General features: G+C 67.0%; 4 protein-coding genes across 4 annotated transcripts in view; 3 read left to right on the top strand and 1 right to left on the bottom strand.

Annotated features, from left to right (window-relative positions):
* TIGD5 (tigger transposable element derived 5) overlaps positions 1-1,104 on the bottom strand; it is a 9,608-nt gene extending 8,504 nt beyond the window's left edge. The window contains exons 1-2 of the mRNA XM_007956129.2: positions 1,093-1,104; positions 345-461 (exon numbers count right to left, since the gene is read on the bottom strand). Coding sequence (XP_007954320.2) covers positions 345-461; positions 1,093-1,104 — 129 coding nt within the window. The remainder of the gene's footprint in view (positions 1-344; positions 462-1,092) is intronic.
* Positions 1,105-1,217: 113 nt separating this feature from the next.
* Positions 1,218-9,261, top strand: EEF1D (eukaryotic translation elongation factor 1 delta). Its single transcript, XM_007956091.1, has 8 exons — positions 1,218-2,357; positions 3,782-3,902; positions 4,248-4,319; positions 7,973-8,066; positions 8,200-8,300; positions 8,491-8,712; positions 8,906-9,100; positions 9,223-9,261. Exons 1-8 carry the CDS (start codon positions 1,258-1,260, stop codon positions 9,259-9,261), a joined length of 1,944 nt encoding a protein of 647 aa, XP_007954282.1. The 5' UTR covers positions 1,218-1,257.
* A 1,549-nt stretch (positions 9,262-10,810) lies between these two features.
* Positions 10,811-14,045, top strand: NAPRT (nicotinate phosphoribosyltransferase). The gene is made up of 13 exons (XM_007956130.2): positions 10,811-11,054; positions 11,132-11,259; positions 11,332-11,414; positions 11,854-11,984; positions 12,102-12,217; positions 12,336-12,532; positions 12,601-12,741; positions 13,035-13,119; positions 13,208-13,288; positions 13,368-13,470; positions 13,540-13,694; positions 13,792-13,899; positions 13,983-14,045. The coding sequence occupies exons 1-13, from the start codon at positions 10,811-10,813 to the stop codon at positions 14,043-14,045; spliced, it is 1,635 nt and encodes a 544-aa protein (XP_007954321.2).
* A 1,448-nt stretch (positions 14,046-15,493) lies between these two features.
* On the top strand, positions 15,494-20,294 carry MROH6 (maestro heat like repeat family member 6). The gene is made up of 14 exons (XM_007956131.1): positions 15,494-15,769; positions 16,006-16,158; positions 16,380-16,534; positions 17,047-17,164; positions 17,334-17,518; positions 17,610-17,747; positions 17,903-18,017; positions 18,141-18,284; positions 18,358-18,531; positions 18,748-18,915; positions 19,275-19,394; positions 19,652-19,754; positions 19,858-19,923; positions 20,047-20,294. Exons 1-14 carry the CDS (start codon positions 15,494-15,496, stop codon positions 20,292-20,294), a joined length of 2,163 nt encoding a protein of 720 aa, XP_007954322.1.
* The last annotated feature ends 252 nt before the right edge of the window (positions 20,295-20,546 follow it).

Raw genomic sequence — 20,546 nt, forward strand, 5'->3', positions numbered from 1 at the left:
CCCCTGCTGGGAGAATAGACAGTGGCCCCGTCCCCTGGGTGCCCGACTTCAGTCCCCCTGCTGGGAGGACAGACAGTGGCCCCAGTCCCCTGGGTGCCCGACCTCAGTGTCCCTGCTGGGGGGACAGACAGTGGCCCCGTCCCCTGGGTGCCCGACCTCAGTGCCCCTGCTGGGAAGACAGACAGTGGCCCCGTCCCCTGGGTGCCCGACCTCAGTGCCCCTGCTGGGAGGACAGACAGTGGCCCTGTCCTCTGGGTGCCCATACCTCTCTCCCCTTTGGGAGGACAGGCTTGCAGTAGCTACTGGGCTCACTGGTGTTGGTAGGCCCCCAGGTGGTTGCTCACCTGCTTGGGGCTCCCTTGTAACCTAGAGCAGACTGGGTACAGCCAGAGGGTGGGACATCCAGAGGCCACAGTCCCTGCCAAGTGGGGGACAGCGTCTTTGGGGGCTTCCAGGCTCTTCTGCGGGGGGAGGGGGAGGCTGCGGGACAGAGGCAGCTCCGTGACACCGCAGCAGGTCAGGTTGAGCCTCCGCCTGCCTTTCCACGGGGCACTCTTAGGCCCTCCTTCCCGTTGGCTGGGTGCAGATACAGGCGGCTGCCCCGGGTCCTCCGGCCTTGAGGCCTTGTCCTGTGAGGTGGCTGTCAGCTCTGGGCGTGGGGGCGGACAGGCGTGCCTACCTCTGCAGCCCCTGGAGCCTCCCTCTGACAGCCCTGAGCTGCATGGGGGTGGGGGCCGGGCTCTCTGGGTAGGGTAGCTAAGTGCACAGGCGGGACCGTCTAGGCGCCCTGCTGACCCCCCAACAAACAGCAGGAGCTGCTTATGCAGGCCTGTTGAGGGACTTCACGGGCTGTACTGAGACTGTTGTTTGACTCACACCTGCCTGGGCCCGTCCTGAGCACTTAAGACAGCTGTGCCCAGACACCCGGGGAGAAAAGATTTCCGTAGCCAGGAGGTTTGGGAACAGTGCTGTCTGGGTCCCTGGCAGAGAGCCGAGGTTCCCGTTAGCTTCGGAAAGACCGGTGTTGCCTTTAGAGCGATCCGTGTCTGTGTGCATGTGAGACACGACACACGTTCGTGTCTTCTCCCTCACTCCGTGCTCCATGGGTGCGACTTGGAGGCCCTCCGTGGAGCCCCATCGGGAGGTAGCCCCTGGCAAGCTGACTGGGGGGTGGGGGGCGGCTCGTGGTCAGGGCCCAGCTGGGCACCTTTGTTGCAACTGCTTTCTTGTGCTTGCTTTGTACGGCTGCGCCGGAAGATGAGGAACGGCAAGGCCTCGTGCGCCCTGGAGACCGTCTGGGAGGACAAGCACAAGTATGAGGAGGCCGAGCGGTGCTTCTATGAGCACGCAGCTACGCAGGCTGCTGCCGCCCAGCAGCTCCCGGCCGCACGTGCCGTGAACGGGCCGGGCCAGGAGGAGCCCGGAGAGGCCGATGTGGCTGAGGCGGAGGTGGCGGATACCAGCGGCGGGGTAGAGCCGGGCAGAAGCCAGCCCGGGAAGAGGCCGACGCAGAAGAAGAGGAAGCGCTCCCCGCGGGGCTGCCTGGACCCGGCTGACCTGGCCCTCGTGGGCCTCTCGGCCGACCACGTGTGGCTGGACAAGCCGCTCTTCGACCGGGCGGAGAGCACCTACCGCCAGAGGCTGGCCGACGCGGCTGCCCAGCCCACCTGGCTGCCCGCCCTGGCCCCACGGGGCCCCTGCACCCACGGGAGCCAGGTGGCCTGCCACCACGTAACCTGGGGCATCTGGGTGAACAAGTCATCCTTCGACCAGGCCGAGCGGGTATTTGTGGAGTGGTCTCAGGCCCTGCTGCAGGCTGCAGAGGGGCGTGGCAGGCAGGGAGCCTCTGACACGGGCCAGGAACCAGCTGCCACTAGCCTGGCCCTGGCCCGCCAGCCCAGCCCTCCAGCCAACAGTCAGCCAGCCCTGGGCGGCCTGCAGGCACTGATGAGGGAAGTGTGGCTGGAGAAGCCGCGCTATGACGCAGCCGAGCGGGTCTTCTACGAGGCCCTGTTTGACGGCCATCCTCCAGGGAAGGTGTGCCTGCAGGAACGAGCTGGCCAGACTGAGGGCTCCCGGCGCGGCCGCAGGGACCGGCGCGGCCGCAGTGCCGTGGGGACCAAGCGAGCAGGACCGTGGCGGGCGGATGGGGAGGCCTCCCCTGCTGTGCCCTACTACTGGTACTTCCTGCACAAAGACTCAGAGGCCCCCTGGCTCAACAAACCCACCTACGACAGTGCTGAGGGCCGTCACCATGCCGCCGAGGCCCTGCGCGTGGCCTGGCGCCTTGAGGCCGCCTCCCTGGCCCCCCGGCCTGCTCTTCGGTCCAGCCCATCTGTGTCCAGCCTGAGACCCAAGTAGGAAATCTTGCCACACCCCCAGGGCCCCTCCCCACCTGCCCCAAGGGCCTTCTGAGACCCGTGGACCCAGCCCACGGAACTCGGCAGCAGACAGGGCCAGAGCAGGCTGGGGCTGTGGAGGTGGAAGCCCCTCCAGCCCGCGGGACCCTGTCCCCCCCTTTGCTTGCTAGGAACAGGGCGGTCGGTTGCCCTGCTTTCCGGCCCTGAGCTCTCCTGGCAGGGGGTGATGCTGGGCCCCCTACCCCACTCCTTCTCTGACCCTTTGGGCCCCTTGTAGCTGACAGCTCTGAGTGAGCAGGCGTCTTAGGCATAGGCACTCAGCACATGGCAGGACCCCCGTATCTGTGCTCTTGGGGTGGGGCTAGGGGAGACCGGCCTCGTGTCTGGTCCCTGGAGGGCCTGGCCTGGGGCTGTCTTGTGCCTAGTGGTCTCAGAGGCTTGGGAGGCCACATGGGGAGGTGGCCACAGAGGTGCTGCCAGCCAGCCAGTCCCAGACTGGTGTATAGGGAAGATTGGACAACAGGGCAGACGGGAACGTGGCGTAAGACGTGAGGGCCTGGTTCCTCTTGGAAGGTGCATGTGGGCCTGCTGCCTGGCACCTCCCAGGCTGCACTGGGCCAGGGAGGCAGCAGCCCCGGTGGTGCTGGACTTGCTGGTGAGGATGGGGCTGGGGAAGGGCTGGGGGAGCATCAGGGGCCCCCGACACTGATGAGGCCAGTTTGAGTGTGGTCAGGGGCAGGTGCAGACCTGCTCTGAGGCCAGAGCAGGGAATGGCACTGTGGGATCACCACAGGGGAGAGGGCCTGCTGACTGCTGGGCCATAGTGGTTCTCAGGACCCCAAGAGGCCTTCATTGTATCTACCGATGATCACACGTCGGCTATTCACACAGATGTCCGGGGTGTTCACAGGCAGAGAAATAGGCACCTAAGCTTCTCGCCCGTCAGGCTGACAGTGCCCTCCCGGAGGTCATTTACCCGCAAGCCGCGGGCCTGGCTTAGGTGTCTGGGGTGTTGAGCTTCTGGTGTGAGGGCCTGATTGTCGAGTGTGGAAAAGCCTGGCCCCATGCAGATATGGGGTGGGACAGGCCTTGCTTGGATCAGCTGTGGCCTTCAGGCCAGGCCTGGGGCAGGTGCCACCCATGGCCACGAGGGGGCCGCTGGGGGCATTTCTGCATGCTGGTGGTCAGGGCACCCACTTTCAATCAAGTGACCTGACCCCCTCCTCGGAATGGGGGCACTTACGTGGGGATCCTCACAAGCTTGGGCGGGCCACTGACACTTGTGTTCCTCCCCAGGGTCCGTAACGGGCTGCCCCGAGGGGCTCCCAGGCAGGGCAGTCCTTAGTCTGGGGGCTGGCGGGCAGTGTTCGATCCCTGTCTCCCCCAGCCCACTGACTTAGCTTATGTCCCCTTCCCAGCAGGAAAATGGCCACTAGCTTCCTCGCACATGAGAAGGTCTGGTTCGACAAGTTCAAATATGACGAGGCAGAACGGAGGTTCTATGAGCAGATGAACGGGCCTGCGGCTGGCTCCTGCCGCCAGGTGAGGCCTGCCGGCCACCACGCGGGGCTGAGGCAGACTCCAGTCACAGCCCTGGGATGGCACGACCAGCTGGGCACCCACTCCTTGGGAGCTCGGCTCCAGGTGGCGGTCGTGCGGTCTTTGGAAGGTGGCTCTTGGACATGGGTCTGCCCTGGGCCTGCAGCCAGGGGCTGGGCTCAATGCTGGCCCCCCAACTGCGGGCACAGCCCATGCCCTGGCCTCTGTGCCCCCAAGGGCCACCTGCTACTACTCACTCACCAGCCTTCCTCGCTTGCTGTGTGTGAAGTAGCTGTTGCTTTGTTTTTTTTTTAAATTCTCACCGCAGTTCTTTGTGGACTGTCACAGGAGAACGGCGCCAGTGTGATTCTCCGGGACATCGCTCGAGCCAGAGAGAACATCCAGAAGTCGTTGGCTGGAGTGAGTACCTCCTGGGCTGGTGCGGGTCTGTCAGTGACGCTAATGGTTTGGCAATGGCCCTCTGTGGTCTGCAGGCCCAGGCTGACCCGGCCAGACCCTCTATGCCTTTCACTTGTTGGGGTCCCTGAGGCGTCCTGCCCCTCTGCAGCTGCTCTTGCTGTGCTGGCTGAGCTGAAGCGGGCTGGCGCCGTGCCCCCTGGCGGGTTCCCGCATGGCCGCTGAGCCTCTCCGGGCCGTGGAGCACAGACCGCAGCGCTTGCCTGGGAGGCCTCTCCTTCCCGCCCATTCCTGCTGCTTGAGTGGCTGTCAGAGTCCTCTGTCATTCCTGCCTCCTACAGAGGCTTGGGTTCATAGACTTAGGGACCGTGGGATGTGTTTGCTGTTGCCATGGTAACAAGTTACCACAGGTTTTCCTGTTTGGAGCAGTGTAAGTGTAGCATCTCACGGGAACCCGAGAGGGGCCTGAAATCAGCTGGTGTCTCCTGGGCCCCAACGGGGGTGCCCATCCTTGTCAGCTTCCGAGGCCAGCACGTCCCTTGGCTCCTGGCCCCAGCTGGCAGCCTCATCACTCTGCAGCATGCCACTCCCTTTGTTCCCTCCCAGGCCGACCCAACGTGGTCTCCCCATCCCCTAGTCCCTAACTAGATACTGGCAGAGCCCCTGCCATCTGCGGGGGGTGGGACATGGATGTCTTTGAGGGCCATTGTTCTCTGTGCCACTCTTGGCCCCAAAGATTCACGTCCATCCCACAGGTAAAATGCATTTGCCCATCCCAGAGCCCGGGCCAGCTCCTGCACTTGGCTCAAGTCAAGTCCCTTCTACTGCAGGGGTGGGTGAAGCTCTGGGTCATCTGGAGCCCTGGGGACTAAGCCCTGTGCTCCCCGAATACGAGACAGGTGTGGGGTGGCAGCTGTAGACACTCCTGTCCCCATACGGGGAAGGTGGAAGGAAGGAAAGTGTCACCAGCCCCAATCAGTGTCACAATCCAGCCAGGCAAACCGTTCAGTTTCACAGCTGTACCCCCCACCGTCATGTCTTCCTGGCAGGGGGCACGTGCCTCTTCCCCAGTGATTCTGTCAGCCTGTTTCCTGCTGGGGCCTGACCAACGGCCTGCCTGCCTTTTGTCCTCTGTCCCCTTGGGTCCCAGCTGGCAGGTTGCTGACGGTATAACATTCTCAAGAACATTGTGGGTCCCTGGTGTGTGTCACGGGCACCCTGCCGTTCGACCCCAGGCTTCTTCTCTAAAGACCTCTGTTCCTGGGTTCTGCTGAGATGGCCGGGGTGTCCCTGAGGCACACGCCTGCTCTCTGAGAGCTGCTGCGGGATGGTGCCCGCTTGGTCCTTCCCAGCCACACCTCTGGCCATCTCCCAGTCCCCAGCTCCTTTCCTGACCACATCTCCCGACTTCAGTGTCTGGCCACAGGGCCACAGTGAGACTACCTCACGTCACCAGCTCTCCTGCCTGCCGTCTGCCTCTCACCTCAACACCCTCTGGCCCCCCGCTCTCCCCTCACACCTCATTCCGAGCAGTAAGGAGAGACCAGGCCCACTCCACTCACCTTGGGGATTTTCTCAGCTGGACCCAGGCACAGGTGCATGAGTTCTGCTTACAGCGTGTGCCCCGTGTAACGGGTCTCCTTGGGCCGTCTCTGACACGGACCCTCTCTGAGCCCAGCCCAGCAGTGCGTTTCAGTTAACATGTCTGTCTGTGGTCCGTCCCTGAGGAGTTAGGCTCTGAAATGCACGTTTCCCCGAACCCCTCGTGGGTTGTTGGGTGCGGTCTGTTCCCGCCGTCTCGGCCTCTCTGATGGTCAGTTTCTGGGCCTCTGCCTGTTGCCAGTTCCCAGGCCGCGTGCACCTGTAGATGCTTTCACAGCAGTGTCCGCTCCTGTACTGGAGTCTGTGTTGGCTTCCCGAGGGCGGCCCTGGAAAGGGACCCAGGCAGCAGAGGTCCAGCACCACAGGACTCGGACAGAACTGTTTGGGTCTCAGACGGGGCTGAATACCTTCCCGAGGGCTCTGTCTCCTGCCTCTCCCGGCTCAGAGGCTGCCCGTGTCTCGTGGTCTGTGGCACCTTCCTCCATCTTCAAAGCTAGTCTCTTCCCCGACTCCACTTCCGTTCCCTGCCTTCCCTGACCCTCCCAGCCCCTTGCCTGCAGACCCTGTGATCATGGCGGGCCACCTACATGGCAGATTCTTCGCTCCGGGTCATGGTCTCCCTTTCGCCCTGTGAAGTCACGTGTTCCCGGGGCCCGGGATTAGGCCTTAGGCATCTTTGCAGGCTGTTACTCTGCCCGACTGCAGCCAGTTTAGCATGTCTTGGTTGGTCAGGATGGGGCTGCACGTCCAGCAGGTGGCCTGTGCCTGGTCCTGGCCTGCTGCCCACACTTCCTGGCCCCGCATCATTGGAGGTCCGAGGCCTCGGCTCCCCAGGCCAGACCATGTCTGGGTCTGCTGCTGGGTCCTGGGTCTGGGGACAGGCAGGTGGCGTACTGTAGGGCTCGGGGACTCAGGAAGGCCAGTGGGATCAGAGCTCAGCAGACACTGGGACGTCAGAGTCCAGGCGTCCTGGAGACTGCAAGGCACAGTGGGATGGGGTGACCGGACTCAGCACTTCCTGCCAAGACCACCAGGTGGCACCCTGCACACCCCTGCCTTTTTGGGTTTTGGTCCGGCTGGTGGGGCAGGCCCAGTGCAAGGACCTCGTAGGGCAGCCTGGGGTGTGGCTGGAGGCAAGCAGTAGAGATGGGCCCAGCATGTTGTGCGGCCTGAGGCCTCCAGCTGGGGCCCTGGGCCTCTCCAGGGGGATCCTGCCTGTCCTCCAGCTGTTTGGTGGCCCAGGGCCCCGTGGTGCCCATCCTGCTGTGCCCAGACTCTGGCTCCAGTATCAGGGAGCCCTCAGGCCCTGCCCTTTGCTGGGGTCATCCTGCCTCCCAGACGCTGATCCGGGGTGCACAGGCAGATAGTATGGCAGAAAGCCCTGGAAGGCCTGAGTAGGGATGGCTCTGTGGTCCCAACAGTGACGAGGTGGCCACAGCCACCTGTGGGAAGGGTTGGGTAAGGGTGGGTGGGGGCCACCTCGGGGCTGGGCCTGGGCCCCCTGCCCTACTGGTGCACGTGTGCCCCTCGTTGGAGACCGGATGGTGCGGGGCACAGGTTAGCGTGGGGTAGAGCACAGGCTGTAGGGACCCCTGGTCAGGAAGGGGGCTGAGGCCTTGACAGGCCCTGGGTGAGCTGTGGGGGTGAGCAGGCAGCCCCCTGCACGGACAGCCCCTCCTGCGCCGGCCTCAGCGGCGCTCCCTCCCGTTTCCAGCTCCAGGCGGTACTGCCCAGCCCCCCTGAGGCCCCGAGCCAGACTGCCCCAGGGATTGTAAGTCCTCCTTTTGCCCGGTGTCGCATGGCGCTGGGGTATAGGGGTGGGAGGGCAGCTCGGTGCTTACGCTGCCTCTGCTGGGGTGGACCTGGGCCCTTTGCCACCTGTCTGTCACCAGAGTCCCTCAGCAGCCTTCCCAGCCAGCCCACGTACCCAGGTCTGTGCTCTCCATCGGGACAGCGTGTGCTGCAAGGGGTTTCAGCCTCGGGGCTCCACTCCTGAGCAGCTGTGGGGTTCTCAGAGCCGACAGCACAAGGCCCTCACTGCCCCTGCCTTGCAGAGCTCTGGGGCCGCGAGTGGGCCCAGCGGGGACCACAGCGAGCTTGTGGTGCGAATCGCCAGCCTGGAGGTGGAGAACCAGAGCCTTCGCAGCGGTGAGGGATGGCCTTGGGGGAGGGCCCTTCCTTACCCCTTCCCAGGCTCACTGGGGCCCCCTCCCCTGATCCCCTCCTCTACCCGTCCCTGGGCTGCCATCTGACTGGGCCACTGGCTGGCCGCCCCCCACAGTGGTGCAGGACCTGCAGCAGGCCCTGTCCAAGCTGGAGGCCCGGCTGAGCACGCTGGAGAGGAACTCTCCTGCCCACCGCGTCACTGCCCCGCAGACCCAGGTGAGCCAGCGGCCGGCCTTTCAGGGGTAGAGCGCCCACTGTTGTCCCCCTCCCCTTCTCCAAACTCCGTGCCTGCACCTTGAGCACAGGGCACGTCCTGTGTGGGCAGCCCTTGGGACAGGCTGCGGGGAGCCAGGCTTGGTGGGCTCTGGCCCAGCCGGGGGTGTCAGCCTCCTTCCCCTCGCGGCAGCATGTGTCTCCCATGCGGCAAGTGGAGCCCCCGGCCAAGAAGGCGGCCACACCAGCAGAGGACGACGAGGACAATGACATCGACCTGTTTGGCAGCGACGAGGAGGAGGAGGACAAGGAGGCAGCCCGCCTGCGGGAGGAGCGGCTGCGGCAGTATGCCGAGAAGAAGGCCAAGAAGCCCGCGCTGGTGGCCAAGTCTTCCATCCTGCTGGACGTGAAGCCCGTGAGTGGGCTCAGGGCCCTCCCGTCCTCACAGTGGGGTGGGGCTGACCTCAGATCCTTCCCGTCCTCACGGTGGGGTGGGGCTGACCTCAGATCCTTCCCGTCCTCACGGTGGGGTGAGGCCTGACTTTGGGGGCCCTCCCGTCCTCACGGTGGGGTGAGGCCTGACTTTGGGGGCCCTCCCGTCCTCACAGTGGGATGATGAGACAGACATGGCACAGCTGGAGGCCTGCGTGCGCTCCATCCAGCTGGACGGCCTGACCTGGGGGGGCTCCAAGCTGGTGCCCGTGGGCTATGGCATCCACAAGCTGCAGATCCAGTGTGTGGTAGAGGACGACAAGGTGGGCACCGACCTGCTGGAGGATGAGGTCACCAAGTTCGAGGAGCACGTGAGTGGCCGGCTGGGGAGAGGGGACTGGGTGGGCTGGCCCCATCGGGGCTCCCTGCGGTCCCCGGGGTTCTAGGAGCTCTCGGAGAAACGCTCCTGCTGAAGACAGCCCTCCTCCCTCAGGTGCAGAGTGTCGACATTGCCGCCTTCAACAAGATCTGAGCCGGATGCACGTGTGTGAGCGTACGTGTGTGTCTGCGAGCGTGCAGCCCATTAAAGACTTGGCGTGGCATTCTGGCTCCTGTCCTGGTGTCGGCTGGTGCACGGGCCTGGGTTCTGGGTGGTGCCCTGCTGGGCCAAGGTGCCTGGCTCACCTCCCTCCAGCGTCCAAGGGCTTCCTGTGGCCCCAGCCTTCAAGCTGCCTGGGCTGGAGGGCCCCATGGTCAGCTCATTATGTAGCAGACATCTGTCCATTTTTCTGCTCAGTCTCCTGTCAAGCCGCCCCTCCTGGGACATGAGCCCACCCTAGTGAGTGAACCCCAGGTGTGACTGGTGCAGGCCTCCGTTCCCCAGCTTGTCCTCCAGCCTTGGAGGCCTTGGCCACGCCTCCCTCCTTCCCTCCTCTTGACTCTTGGGCAGCCTCTGCAAGAGCGGCCCCTGCTGTGGCTCTGAGGTGACTGGCGAACAGCAGGCCCCTTGGAGTTGTAGCTGGGCCTGCTGGTTGGTGCTATGCTTTTCTTTTTTTAATTGTGATTTGTGTGAAAGTTCACAGAGCAAATTCACTTTCCGTACAGCCACCCACATACACTTTGTCTCCTGAGAGCCCACAGGTCTAACTACTTGGTTCCTCTGGATAGCTGGCTGTGATCGAGTGACTACAACCTTGTCGCTTGTCAGCTCTACTATATAGCTGGGAATTCTTTCAGAACACACCAGTACACTTGTAGAAACATTGCCAAACCTGTACGTGGTCATGGGCACACTCCCGCCTACATAGACATACCTGATCTTTCAGTCTGTCCACCCCTGTGTCTGTCAATCACTGACAATGCAGTACTTTATGTGCAAAAGGGGTCATTTTTGATGTTTGCTTGGTACTGGTCTTCCAGTGGCCAGAGGAGCCAGCCAGCCCTGGCATTTGGGTGAAAGGGTGGGGGTGCAGTTACTTCCTGTGGGTCCCAAGCCCCCCTCGGCAGCAGGACCCTGAGCGTCCCCTCGATGAGCTTTGGAGAAGTTCCTGGGGAACTTGGGGTGCAGGAGCCTCTGCCCTCATGGCCCCTTCAAGTCAAGGCCGGCAAGAGCAGAGCTGGTGGCAGTGTGCCTTGCTGAGACACCTTGGGGACTGCCATTTGCCTGAAACCGTGCCCTTTCCTGAAGGGCATGGTGGGCTGCAGCAGGTTCCCCCAGCTTTGGGCAGGCTTGGTGAAGACTGACCCTTCACAACTTCCACTGCCCCCTAAAGGGGCTGGGGACACGTTCTGGGAGGAGGGTCCCTGCATCTGGGTGGGGTTGGGTAGGAGAGCCAGACAGCCTGCCCTCTGGCCGCCTGCGTGTCCCGTCTGGTCCTCTTAGTGCTGGGAGCAGACGCTCCCGGCTGTCCCCACCCTTGTGCGCTCTGCTTTTCCGACGTCAGAGTCCGCTGGACTTGGACCGCACTCGGAGCGCCAGCCGCTCAGGGCGGGGCAGGGGCGCCCCGGGCGCGCAGCCACTGGCTGGAGCGAGTCACGCGGGGCGGGCGGGCCCTGCCAGAGCCCGCGGGGACCGGAGGGAGATGGCGGCGCCGCCGGGCTCGGAGCGGGACCCCGACCCCGAGGGCCGCGCAGCAGCACGGCCGCTGCTCACCGACCTCTACCAGGTCACCATGGCGCTGGGCTACTGGCGCGCGGGCCGGGCGCAGGACACCGCCGAGTTCGAGCTGTACTTCCGCCGCTGCCCCTTCGGCGGCGCCTTCGCCCTGGCCGCGGGGCTGCGCGACTGCGTGCGCTTCCTGCGCGCCTTCCGCCTGCGGGACGCAGGTAGGGCCTGGCCGGCCCCGGACAGCCAGCCCAGGGTCGCGCGCGCCGCGCCCCACGACAGCCTCTGTCGTCCGCAGATGTGCAGTTCCTGGCCTCGGTGCTGCCTCCGGACACGGACCCCGCGTTCTTCGCGCACCTGCGGGCCCTGGACTGCTCCGCGGTGACCGTGCGGGGGCTGCCTGAGGGCTCCCTGGCCTCCCCGGGCGTGAGTGCCGACCGGGCGGGCGGAGGGGGCAGGCCGCGCGCGCCGGCGCGCCCCTGACAGCGCTCCCCGCAGGTGCCGCTGCTGCAGGTGTCCGGGCCGCTCCTGGTGGTGCAGCTCCTAGAGACCCCGCTGCTCTGCCTGGTCAGCTACGCCAGGTGGGACCTGGGGCAGGGAGGAGCTGCTCGGCGAGACCCGCGCGTCAGACCCGGGCGGCGGAACGGACCGGGCGGGCCCTCGGGGGCGGGGCTCCCTACTGTTGGGCGGGACCCTGAGGGCGGAGCTCCGTGTCTGGTGGGCGGGCCCTCGAGGGCGGAGCTCCGTGTCTGGTGGGCGGGGCCCTGGGGCGGTGTTCCGGGCCGGTGGGTGGGGCCCCGTGACCGGTGGGTGGGGCCCCGTGACCGGTGGGTGGGGCTCTGGGGCGGCGCTCCGGCCCTGGAACTCCTGGGTCAGGAGAGCCGGGAGGAAAGAGCCTCCCGCCCCACTGGGGGTCTGGGGCGGAGCCCTGGTGTAGCTCTGGACCCCGTTGTAACTGCAGCGGGGTTGGGTGGCTTCGTGAACCGCACCCCGGGTCCCTTATCCCTTCGCTCCCCGCAGCCTCGTCGCCACCAACGCGGCGCGGCTTCGCCTGATCGCGGGGCCCAAGAAGCGGCTCCTGGAGATGGGGCTGCGGCGCGCCCAGGGCCCCGACGGGGGACTCACCGCCTCCACCTACAGCTACCTGGGCGGTGAGAGCCGGGGATGAGAGCCGGGGAGAGAGGCAGGCGCGGGAAGGAGGACGCCCCCTCCCCCCTCCTCCCTCCCCTCCGCCAGCAGCCTTCCAACCCGCTTGACCCCCTGCCCAGGCTTCGACAGTAGCAGCAACGTGCTGGCCGGCCAGCTGCGCGGCGTGCCCGTGGCCGGGACGCTGGCGCACTCCTTCGTCACTTCTTTTTCGGGCACTGAGGTGCCCCCTGACCCGGTCAGTAACCTCGTGCTCTCCGGCTGTCTGAGCCCTCGGCCCAGCCCGTGGTTCCCCTGCCCAGACCCTCAACCCCAGGTGAAGCCGGCCCGGCAGATCTCACAACCCCTTTCCACAGATGTTGGCCCCGGCTGCCGGCGAGGGCCCGCGGGTGGACCTGGCCGCCCGTGTGGAGGTGTGGCTGGAGCTCGTGTGTGCCCACCTGGGGCTGGGGGCGCAGGCGCCGCACAGGGGGGAGCGGGCGGCCTTTGTGGCCTATGCCTTGGCCTTCCCCCGCGCCTTCCAGGGCCTGCTGGACTCCTATTGTGTGCAGAGGTGAGGCCCAGTGCCCGGGCTGGGCTCCGAGAGCTGCCCACAGTCCCTTACCCCGGTGCTGTCTGCAGGAGCGGTCTCCCCAACTTCCTGGCTGTGGCCCTGGCCCTGGGGGAGCTGGGCTACCGGGCAGTGGGCGTGCGGCTGGACAGTGGCGACCTGCTTCAGCAGGCCTGGGAAGTCCGTGGGGTCTTACGAACCACCGCAGCCCGGTGAGTGCTTGGGAGGGCCCGCTGCTGGGAGCTGGGGCCACTACCAGGGGCCAGGTGTTGGGATGAGGGCGGGAGCTGTTCCTCCACCCTGGCTCAGGGTTTCCCTTCAGGTTCTGGGGGCCTGGTGGGGCAGGGTGGTCAGAGTGCATCTTAGGTTGGGATCCCCAGCGGCTCAATCCCTGGGGGAAGAATGTGGCTGCGGGGCAGCAGTGGAATTAGGGTGAGTCCGGACCAGCCAAGGGCTGCCGCAGCAGGGGCTCTGCCCAGAGGCCCCTGTCCCACCCGCCTCGCAGGTTCCAGGTGCCCTGGCTGGAGTCAGTCCCCATCGCTGTGAGCAACAACATAGATGAGGAAGAGCTAGCCCGACTGACCCAGGAGGTGGGGTGCAGGCTGGAGGGTGGCTTGGAGGGTCCAGGGCCCCCTGCCAGACTGTGGTTAGGCCGCTATCCCCTCTTCCCCACCACAGGGCAGTGAGGTGGACATCGTTGGCGTGGGCACCAGCCTGGTCACCTGTCCCCGGCAGCCTTCCCTGGGGTGTGTGTACAAGGTGGGGCCAGGGTCTGGGGCCCGGGTGAGGGCACCGCGGGGGCCTCGTAGGTGCAGCCCCTCAGTGCCCTGTCCCGTAGCTGGTGGCCGTGGGGGGCCAGCCCCGGATGAAGCTGACGGAGGACCCTGACAAGCAAACCCTGCCTGGGAGCAAGGCTGCCTTCCGGCTCCTGGGCCCCGACGGTGAGACTCCCCCACTCCTCCCGTGCCCCCTCCGAGCAGCAGCCCCACTTCATTCTTAGCCCCCCACAGGGTCTCTGCTGCTGGACTTGCTGCAGCTGGCTGAGGAACCTCCGCCCCAGGTCGGCCAGGAGCTGAGGGTGTGGCCTCGGGGGGCCCGGGAGCCTCTGACCGTGAGGCCAGCCCACGTGGAGCCACTGTTGAAACTCTGGGTCCAGCAAGGACAGGTGGCCACTTCCCTCCCCGTCTGTCTGCACTGTTATCCTGAACCCTACCCCTGACTGGTCAGCCTCTGAGCCCTCCCCTCCCTCCTCCTTCCTCCAGCTTAGGGAGCCCCTCCCATCCCTGGCCGAGTCTAGAGCCTTCGCCCAGCAGTCTCTGAGCCGCCTCAGCCCCGCCCACAGGCGGCTGGAGAGCATCCGGCCGTGCCAGGTGGGTGGAGGGGAGGGTCTGGTCCCGCCAGCTGAGTCCACTCAGCCAAGGCCGCCCCACCAGCCCCTCCTCTTCCCGCGCAGGTGGCGTTGTCTGAGCAGCTGCAGGCCCTGGTGGACAGGCTGCGGGCTCAGGCAGTGCTGTGAGCATCCCAGGGGCCAGGGTTCCTGACTACAACACGAGTCACTTACTGCCCTGCACCACGTGTCTGAGTCATCTGTCCACTCCCAGGGTGCTTGGGGCCCATGCGCCCAGGGGAAGCCTGCTTCCGCCAGGTCCCAGCCCAGGGTGTGGGGGAGCTGAGCTGTGGGAGGCAGGGCCACGGGACAGGGGTGGCTGGCACCCACAGAGAGGTCCTGCAAGACTTCTCTGCCAGAAGCAGGGCTGGGAGGGCCTGGTGGTAAGACCACGGCCCCAGCCCCCACACCTGCCTGGGGCTCTACCTGCTGGGCTGTGCTCAGTGTGGTCCTGCCAGGCTGTCCAAGCCCAGGCGTGCCCTGCCCCTGCTGCTGCCAGCCCCTCATGACCCCGCCACTGGGGGCCTATGGCTCCCTCCGCTCCACCCATCTGTCTGCCACCTTCTCCAGGCCCTGGGTACAAGCCCTAGTGTGCAGGCACCCAGCAGCCCTGAGTGCCAGGAGGGGCCCAGACACCCAGCACACAAGGGAGTCTGGGCTCAGCAGGAAGTGGAGCATAGGAGCTGGCCCTCCTGTCAGACAGCAGGGTACGAGGGTGGGGCTTCCAGGAGCACTTCCTTCTGCCTAGGTATCCCGCCCAACCGGCTCATCTGGCTCCCCTGGGACTCTGGGTGTGGGATGGGAGTGGAGGAGAGGATTTGGGGCAGAGGCCCCATTGGGCCAGCCCTGGGCCACACAGGGCACACACACGCACACACACAGGGCGGAACACAGTGACCCCACATCAAAGGCCACCAGCTCCCAGGTGCACCTTCCTCAGTGACAGCACCCAGGAACCCTGTGGTCCAGCCAGGATGGGGGTGCCACCACAGAGATGGGGGGCAGTCCCGACAATGGTATCAGCCGGGGGTAGTGGGAGCCTCAACCCCAGGGCTGTCTGAGCAGCACACACATGGTGACAGCTCCCCCAGACATCTGAGGGATCCAGCTGACCTTGGGATTCTGGGAGGCTCTGATGGCCGCTTGAGGCCTGAGTCAGGCAAGGCTGGCTCAGGACTGGCCCGAGCTTTCTGGACCCTGCTGGGGCCTCCTGAGGCTGTTTACACCCGCTGGGGCCCACCCCCAGGAGGGGCTGGGGTCCTGGCAAGCTTGCCCGCCTCCTCCTTGAAGAGCCATCCCACCCTCCCCCAGACCCACCAGCTTGCCCCCTGCAGCCTGGGCAAGAGAGCCCTTCAAAAGCCACTTCTTGCAGCAGGCACCATGCTCAGGGCACCGATGTGTGGCATCCCAGGCCCCCACGCACGCAGCACGCATGCTCACACACGCACGCGCCACCACGCCTGTGCCCTGGTCCCGCCCGGGGCTGCTCCTAGGTCGTCCCGGGCTTGACTTCCTGAGAGCAGTCGTCAGGTGCTGGCAGCCGGGTCCTGTTGAGTGGCTCAGCGTGGGGGGCAGCCATGGCTGGGGGCATGTGGGGCCGTGGCCGGGGGGCTCCCGTGGGGGCACTGACCCTGACAGCTCTGGCGGAAGGCATCCGGGCCAGCCAGGAGCAGCCCCTGACAGCCCCTTCCCAGGGCCGGCCCACTGAGCCCCAGGGGCTTGAGAATGAGGGCCAGGTCCCCGCCCCCGCCTCTGAGGCTGAACCTGGCGGTTCGGCCAGCATCCCCACAGCTGGCAGCCAGCCCTGCTCCCCACCCAGTGCCCAGGAGCCTCCCCCTGAGGGAGCCCACCAGGTGAGAGGTGGGGGAGGGAGGCTGGAGACCAGCCCTGGGGCCCATGGCGCCTTCTCGGGCTCCCTCAGTCCCCGGAGGGGGCTAGAGCAGGAGACAGGTAAGGGGGGGCGGGAAGGCCTGGCTGGGGAGCAGAGGGGGACGGGTGGGGGCTGAGGAGGGCTGGGGCATGGGTGGGGGTGGGAAGCAGGGCTGACGAGGCTTTGGGCCTTCATACACCCCACCCACCTCTGCCCTAGGCCTCCCACAGTCCCTGGGAGGAGGGGGCCCTAGCCGACCTGGCGTTGTACACTGCGGCCTGCCTGGAGGAGGCTGGCTTTGCAGGGACCCAGGCCACAGCGCTCACCCTGTCCTCAGCCCTGGAGGCCCGGGGGGAGCGTCTGGAGGACCAGGTCAGTTGGGCCTCGGCACACACAGCCCTCCTTTTTCACGGGGTTCTCCCACTGTTCCCTAAGGATTGCCACCAGCCCTCTAAGGGTAGGGGTTGGAGTGAGCAGCTTGACCCGCCCCCCTTGGCTCTCAAGGCTGAGAGTGGATGGGTGCTGGGAGAATAACGTGTGGGGGTCAAGACCTGCCAGCCCTCTGACGGCTGACTAGTGGCCCTCCACCCCAGGTGCACGCTCTCGTACGAGGGCTGCTGGCGCAGGTGCCCAGCTTAGCCGAGGGACGGCCGCGGAGGGCAGCTCTGCGGGTGCTGAGCGCGCTGGCCCTGGAGCACGCACAGGACGTCGTGGGCGCGCTGCTGCCGCTCTCGCTGCCCCCGGACCGGTAACCGCCCGCCCGCCAAGTCCCCGGCCCTCATTAGCGCGGCCACCACGCAGCTTCCTTCCTCCTTCCCGCTTGGCCGCGGTCTGGTCCCTCACGGCAGGTGGTGGAAGGGGCAGAGCCTACGACTCCCTCGCCTCCCTTCCCGTCCCCTCCACTCCCCGCCTGCGGCCACCAGCCAGGGTTCCTGGGTTGGGGACACGCCTTCCCTATTGGTAGCTCCGGAGACCAGCCTGGGGCGGGGTGGGCGAACTGTCTGAGCTCCCGTGCCTACCCCCCCTGCTGTTTCTGCAGGGTAATTTTTTAGGATCGCAGGTTGACGACTGTCTGTTGCTGGTCCAAAGCGCCCTCAGCAGAGCCCCATGGTGTGGTGGGCTCACCTACCACTAATTTCATTCCTCCAGGGTTCTGGGGGAGGGGGATGGTTTACCTGCCCCCCTCTAGTGGAGTGCTGGCGGGCGCCCACGCCCACCCTCTACCCAGACCCTTGTCTCACCGCCACCCCCGCACCCTAGGGCGGCGGCCGAGCTTTGGCGCAGCCTGAGCCGGAACCAGCGCGTGAATGGGCAGGTGCTGGTGCAGCTGCTGTGGGCGCTGAAGGGCGCAGCTGGGCAGGAGCAAGAGGCGCTGGCGGTAGGTGGCTCCAGCCAGCACAGCCAGGGGCGCGGCCCGGAGGGAGGGGGCGATGAATGTCCCGCGCGTGTGCGAGGCTTGTTCCATTCTGGCTTCGTGCGCCTGCATTTCTGGTGCCGGACACGGCCCCGGGCGGGCCCCAGGCTTGAGTGGGTCACTTGCTCTGCAGGCCACACGCGCCCTCGGGGAGATGCTGGCCGTGTCGGGCTGCGTGGGTGCCACGCGGGGCTTCTACCCTCACCTGCTGCTGGCGCTGGTCACGCAGCTACACCAGCTGGCCCGCGGCTCGCGCTCCCCTGACAGCCCCAGGGTTTGGGCCCCGTCTCACCGAGGACCGCCGCACAGTCATGCCAGGTGAGGGCGCGGCACCCGAGGTGGGAGGGCCGCGAGTGCCGGGCCACGCCCTCCCTGCCCTCACAGCGCGTGGTCCTGTCTCCACCTCTAGTTGCGCGGTGGAGGCCTTGAAGGCCCTGCTCACAGGCGACGGCGGCCGCATGGTGGTCACGTGCATGGAGCAGGTAGGAGGCTGGAGGAGGCTGGCGGGAGCCCACACGCACCTGGAAGGCGTCCTGCTGCTGGCCAGGTGATGAACGGGGCTGCGCGCCCCGGGAGGAGGCTGGTTACGGGCAGGGGTGGGTGGGGTGGGGAAGGGAATACGGGCCTGGGGGTGGTGCCGTGGGGGCTGCTCGGCGGCGGCGCCCCCAGCGGAGGGAGGCTCTCATCTCTACCACTCCCCAGCGCCATGGTGGCGCACGCCGACCACCACCTGCGAGGCCTCTTCGCGGACTTACTTCCCCGGCTGCGCAGCGCCGACGACACGCAGCGCCTTACGGCAATCGCCTTCTTTACCGGGGTGAGCCCGCCTCCCGGCTGGTCTGGTGATTCAAACGGGTGGTGAGGGGTGACCGTGGAAGTGGTCGCCAAACGGCGCCACCGCACGGGGACCGGGAGTGTGCTGACCCGTCCCTCCTGCCAGCTGCTGCAGAGCCGGCCCACGGCGCGGCTCCTGCGGGAGCAGGACGTCCTGGAGCGGCTCCGCGCCTGGCAGGGCGATCCCGAGCCCACCGTCCGCTGGCTGGGCCTGCTGGGCCTGGGCCACCTCGCGCTGAACCGCAGCAAGGTGAGGGGCGCGGCCGAGCGGGGAGCTGGGGCGGGGTCTGCGCGGGCCCGCCCACGAGTCACTGCCGCGGCAGGTACGGCACCTGAACTCGCTGCTGCCGCCGCTCCTGGGCGCTCTGGGCGAGGGCGACGCGCGGCTCGTGGGCGCGGCGCTGGGCGCCCTGCGAAGGCTCCTGCTGCGGCCGCGGGCGCCCGTGCGGCTGCTGAGCGCGGAGCTGGGGCCACGCCTCCCGCCGCTGCTGGACCACGTGAGCCACCCCTCGCCCCGCCCCGCCCCGGCCCAGCGAAGCCCTCCTGACGCCCCTCCGCCCTTGCGCGGTCGGCCGAGCGCTGGCCGCCCCCACAGACCCAGGTCCTCCCTCGCCCTCTGTGTCCTTGCCCCGCCCTGGCCGCCCCTCCCGCCGGTGGCCGGGTCTTCCTTCTCGCGAGCGGGGAGCCAGCTCTGACTGCGCCCTGCCCCGCAGGCCCGGGACTCGGTCCGCGCCTCGGCGGTGGGGCTCCTCGGGACGCTGGTGCGGCGCGGCCGGGGCGGGCTCCGCGTGGGGCTCCGCGGCTGCTTGCGGAAGCTCGTACTGCAGAGCCTGGTGCCACTGCTGCTTCGCCTGCACGACCCCAGCCAGGACGCGGCCGAGGTCGGTGCACCCTTGTGCTCCCACCCACCTCCACCGTCACCCCGCCCCCACCGGGCCGCCTCCCCTCAGAGTGCAGGTCAGGCCCCGCCCCAGGGCCTCAGCTGCAGGCCTGCAACTGAGAGTTGCTGCGCTGAGCCGACCTCCGAGCCAGGGTTGGGGTCCAGCTGTTTACCAGCCTTTCCCAGGGCAGGTTGAGGGTTAGGTCGGGGGCCTGTGGAGACAAGAGCCAGGTTCAGTGTGCTTTTTCACATCCTAGTCCTCCCTGGGCCCCCATACTTCAGCACCAACCCTGAGTCCCCCACCTCTCATCCTGGCTGGGCGGGGCCACCCCAGCCACTTCCTGCTCCCTTCCCTCCCAGAGCTCAGAGTGGACCCTGGCCCGCTGTGACCAGGCCCTTCGCTGGGGCCTGTTGGAGGAGGTGGTGACTGTGGCCCACTACGACAGTCCTGAGGCCCTAAGCCGCGTCTGCCACCGCCTGGTCAGTGTGTGTGTGGGGGGGGACAGTGATGAGGACAAGGTCCGAGGCCAGCTGCCCCCCTGGGCCAGTATTGCCCTGTGCCCTGAGTGCACTGCCCTCCAACCCGAGTCCACCCCCACCTCCAAGCCCAGCCTGACCATCAGGCTCTGGTGGGGCAGGTCTGAGCCTCCAAGACGGCCTAGACTGGGGCTCACCTTAGGGCTTCTTCTGCCCCCGCGGCAGCCCTCCTGTCCTGCCATGACCCTTCCTGCCCTCAGGTTGAGCGGTACCCAAGCCACGTGTCCAGCTTCCTGAGCCAGACCCAGGGCTACCTCCGGAGCCCACAGGGCCCCCTGCGCCTGGCAGCCACTGTACTTATAGGTGAGGCCAGGGCTGGGGTCCACACCGCCCCTGCACCCAGGGCCCTGGCCGGCTCTCCCTGCTGGCCACGTGGGGCCGCGCTCACGGGTTTGCTTTGGTCCAGGCTTCCTAGCCCATCACGCCAGCCCCAGACGAGTCAGCCAGGACCTCCTGGACTCCCTGTTCCAGGGTGAGGATTCGCCAGCGGCTCCTGGGGGCGGGGTTAGGGTTAGGGGCGGGACGGAGGGCTGGAGAGCGAGGGGCGGACAGCCACGCCCCCCTGACCCGCCCTCGCCCGCCCTTTTCCCGGCAGACCTGGGGCAGCTGCGGAGCGACCCGGAGCCGGCGGTGAGCTCGGCGGCAAACGTGTCTGCGCAGCAGGTGGCTCTGCTGGCCCGGGCGCAGAGCCGAACCCGCGGCCCGCGGCTCGCGCACCTCGCCCGCCTCCCCCGCCTGGCCCGGCGCCGCTCCCGTCCAGCTCGGGCCCCGCCGGTCTACGCAGACAGCCCCTTTCAGCGCCGGAGCTGCGTGGACCGCTGGGCCTGCTCTGGCCCCGGATGAGCCTGCCCGAGATCCCGCAGTCCTGCTGGGCCCAGCCCTGTAGGGTGCAGGATCCGAGTTGGGTCCTTGGACCTCAGGTGGGGCTGGCACGGGGCAACCCATCTGCCCTGTGGCCAGTCCCCACCCCAGGTGATCTGCAGAGGAGGCCCCGGAGCGGCCCTCGGGCCTGGTGCACACAGCCGTGGCCAGTAGCCAGGAACCTGGAACTGTACCCAACACCGCTTCAGCCTGTAGCCCCTCACCTCTTGCACC

The sequence above is a fragment of the Orycteropus afer genome, unplaced genomic scaffold (assembly GCF_000298275.1).
Source record: "Orycteropus afer afer isolate SDZICR_OR568_19922 unplaced genomic scaffold, OryAfe1.0 scaffold00574, whole genome shotgun sequence".
In the NCBI taxonomy this organism is placed as follows: Eukaryota; Metazoa; Chordata; class Mammalia; order Tubulidentata; family Orycteropodidae; genus Orycteropus; species Orycteropus afer.

Coding starts and splice junctions, on each gene's coding strand:
- NAPRT (XM_007956130.2), top strand. CDS start 10,811: ATGGCGGCGCCGCCGGGCTCGGAGCGGGACCCCGACCCCGAGGGCCGC. Junction 12,533..12,600: donor GACTCCTATTGTGTGCAGAG/GTGAGGCCCAGT, acceptor TGCTGTCTGCAG/GAGCGGTCTCCCCAACTTCC. Junction 13,120..13,207: donor TAGCCCGACTGACCCAGGAG/GTGGGGTGCAGG, acceptor TCCCCACCACAG/GGCAGTGAGGTGGACATCGT.
- EEF1D (XM_007956091.1), top strand. CDS start 1,258: ATGAGGAACGGCAAGGCCTCGTGCGCCCTGGAGACCGTCTGGGAGGAC. Junction 2,358..3,781: donor GTGTCCAGCCTGAGACCCAA/GTAGGAAATCTT, acceptor CCTTCCCAGCAG/GAAAATGGCCACTAGCTTCC. Junction 9,101..9,222: donor TCACCAAGTTCGAGGAGCAC/GTGAGTGGCCGG, acceptor CTCCTCCCTCAG/GTGCAGAGTGTCGACATTGC.
- MROH6 (XM_007956131.1), top strand. CDS start 15,494: ATGGCTGGGGGCATGTGGGGCCGTGGCCGGGGGGCTCCCGTGGGGGCA. Junction 18,285..18,357: donor TCGCGCTGAACCGCAGCAAG/GTGAGGGGCGCG, acceptor CTGCCGCGGCAG/GTACGGCACCTGAACTCGCT. Junction 18,916..19,274: donor CCAGCCAGGACGCGGCCGAG/GTCGGTGCACCC, acceptor CTTCCCTCCCAG/AGCTCAGAGTGGACCCTGGC.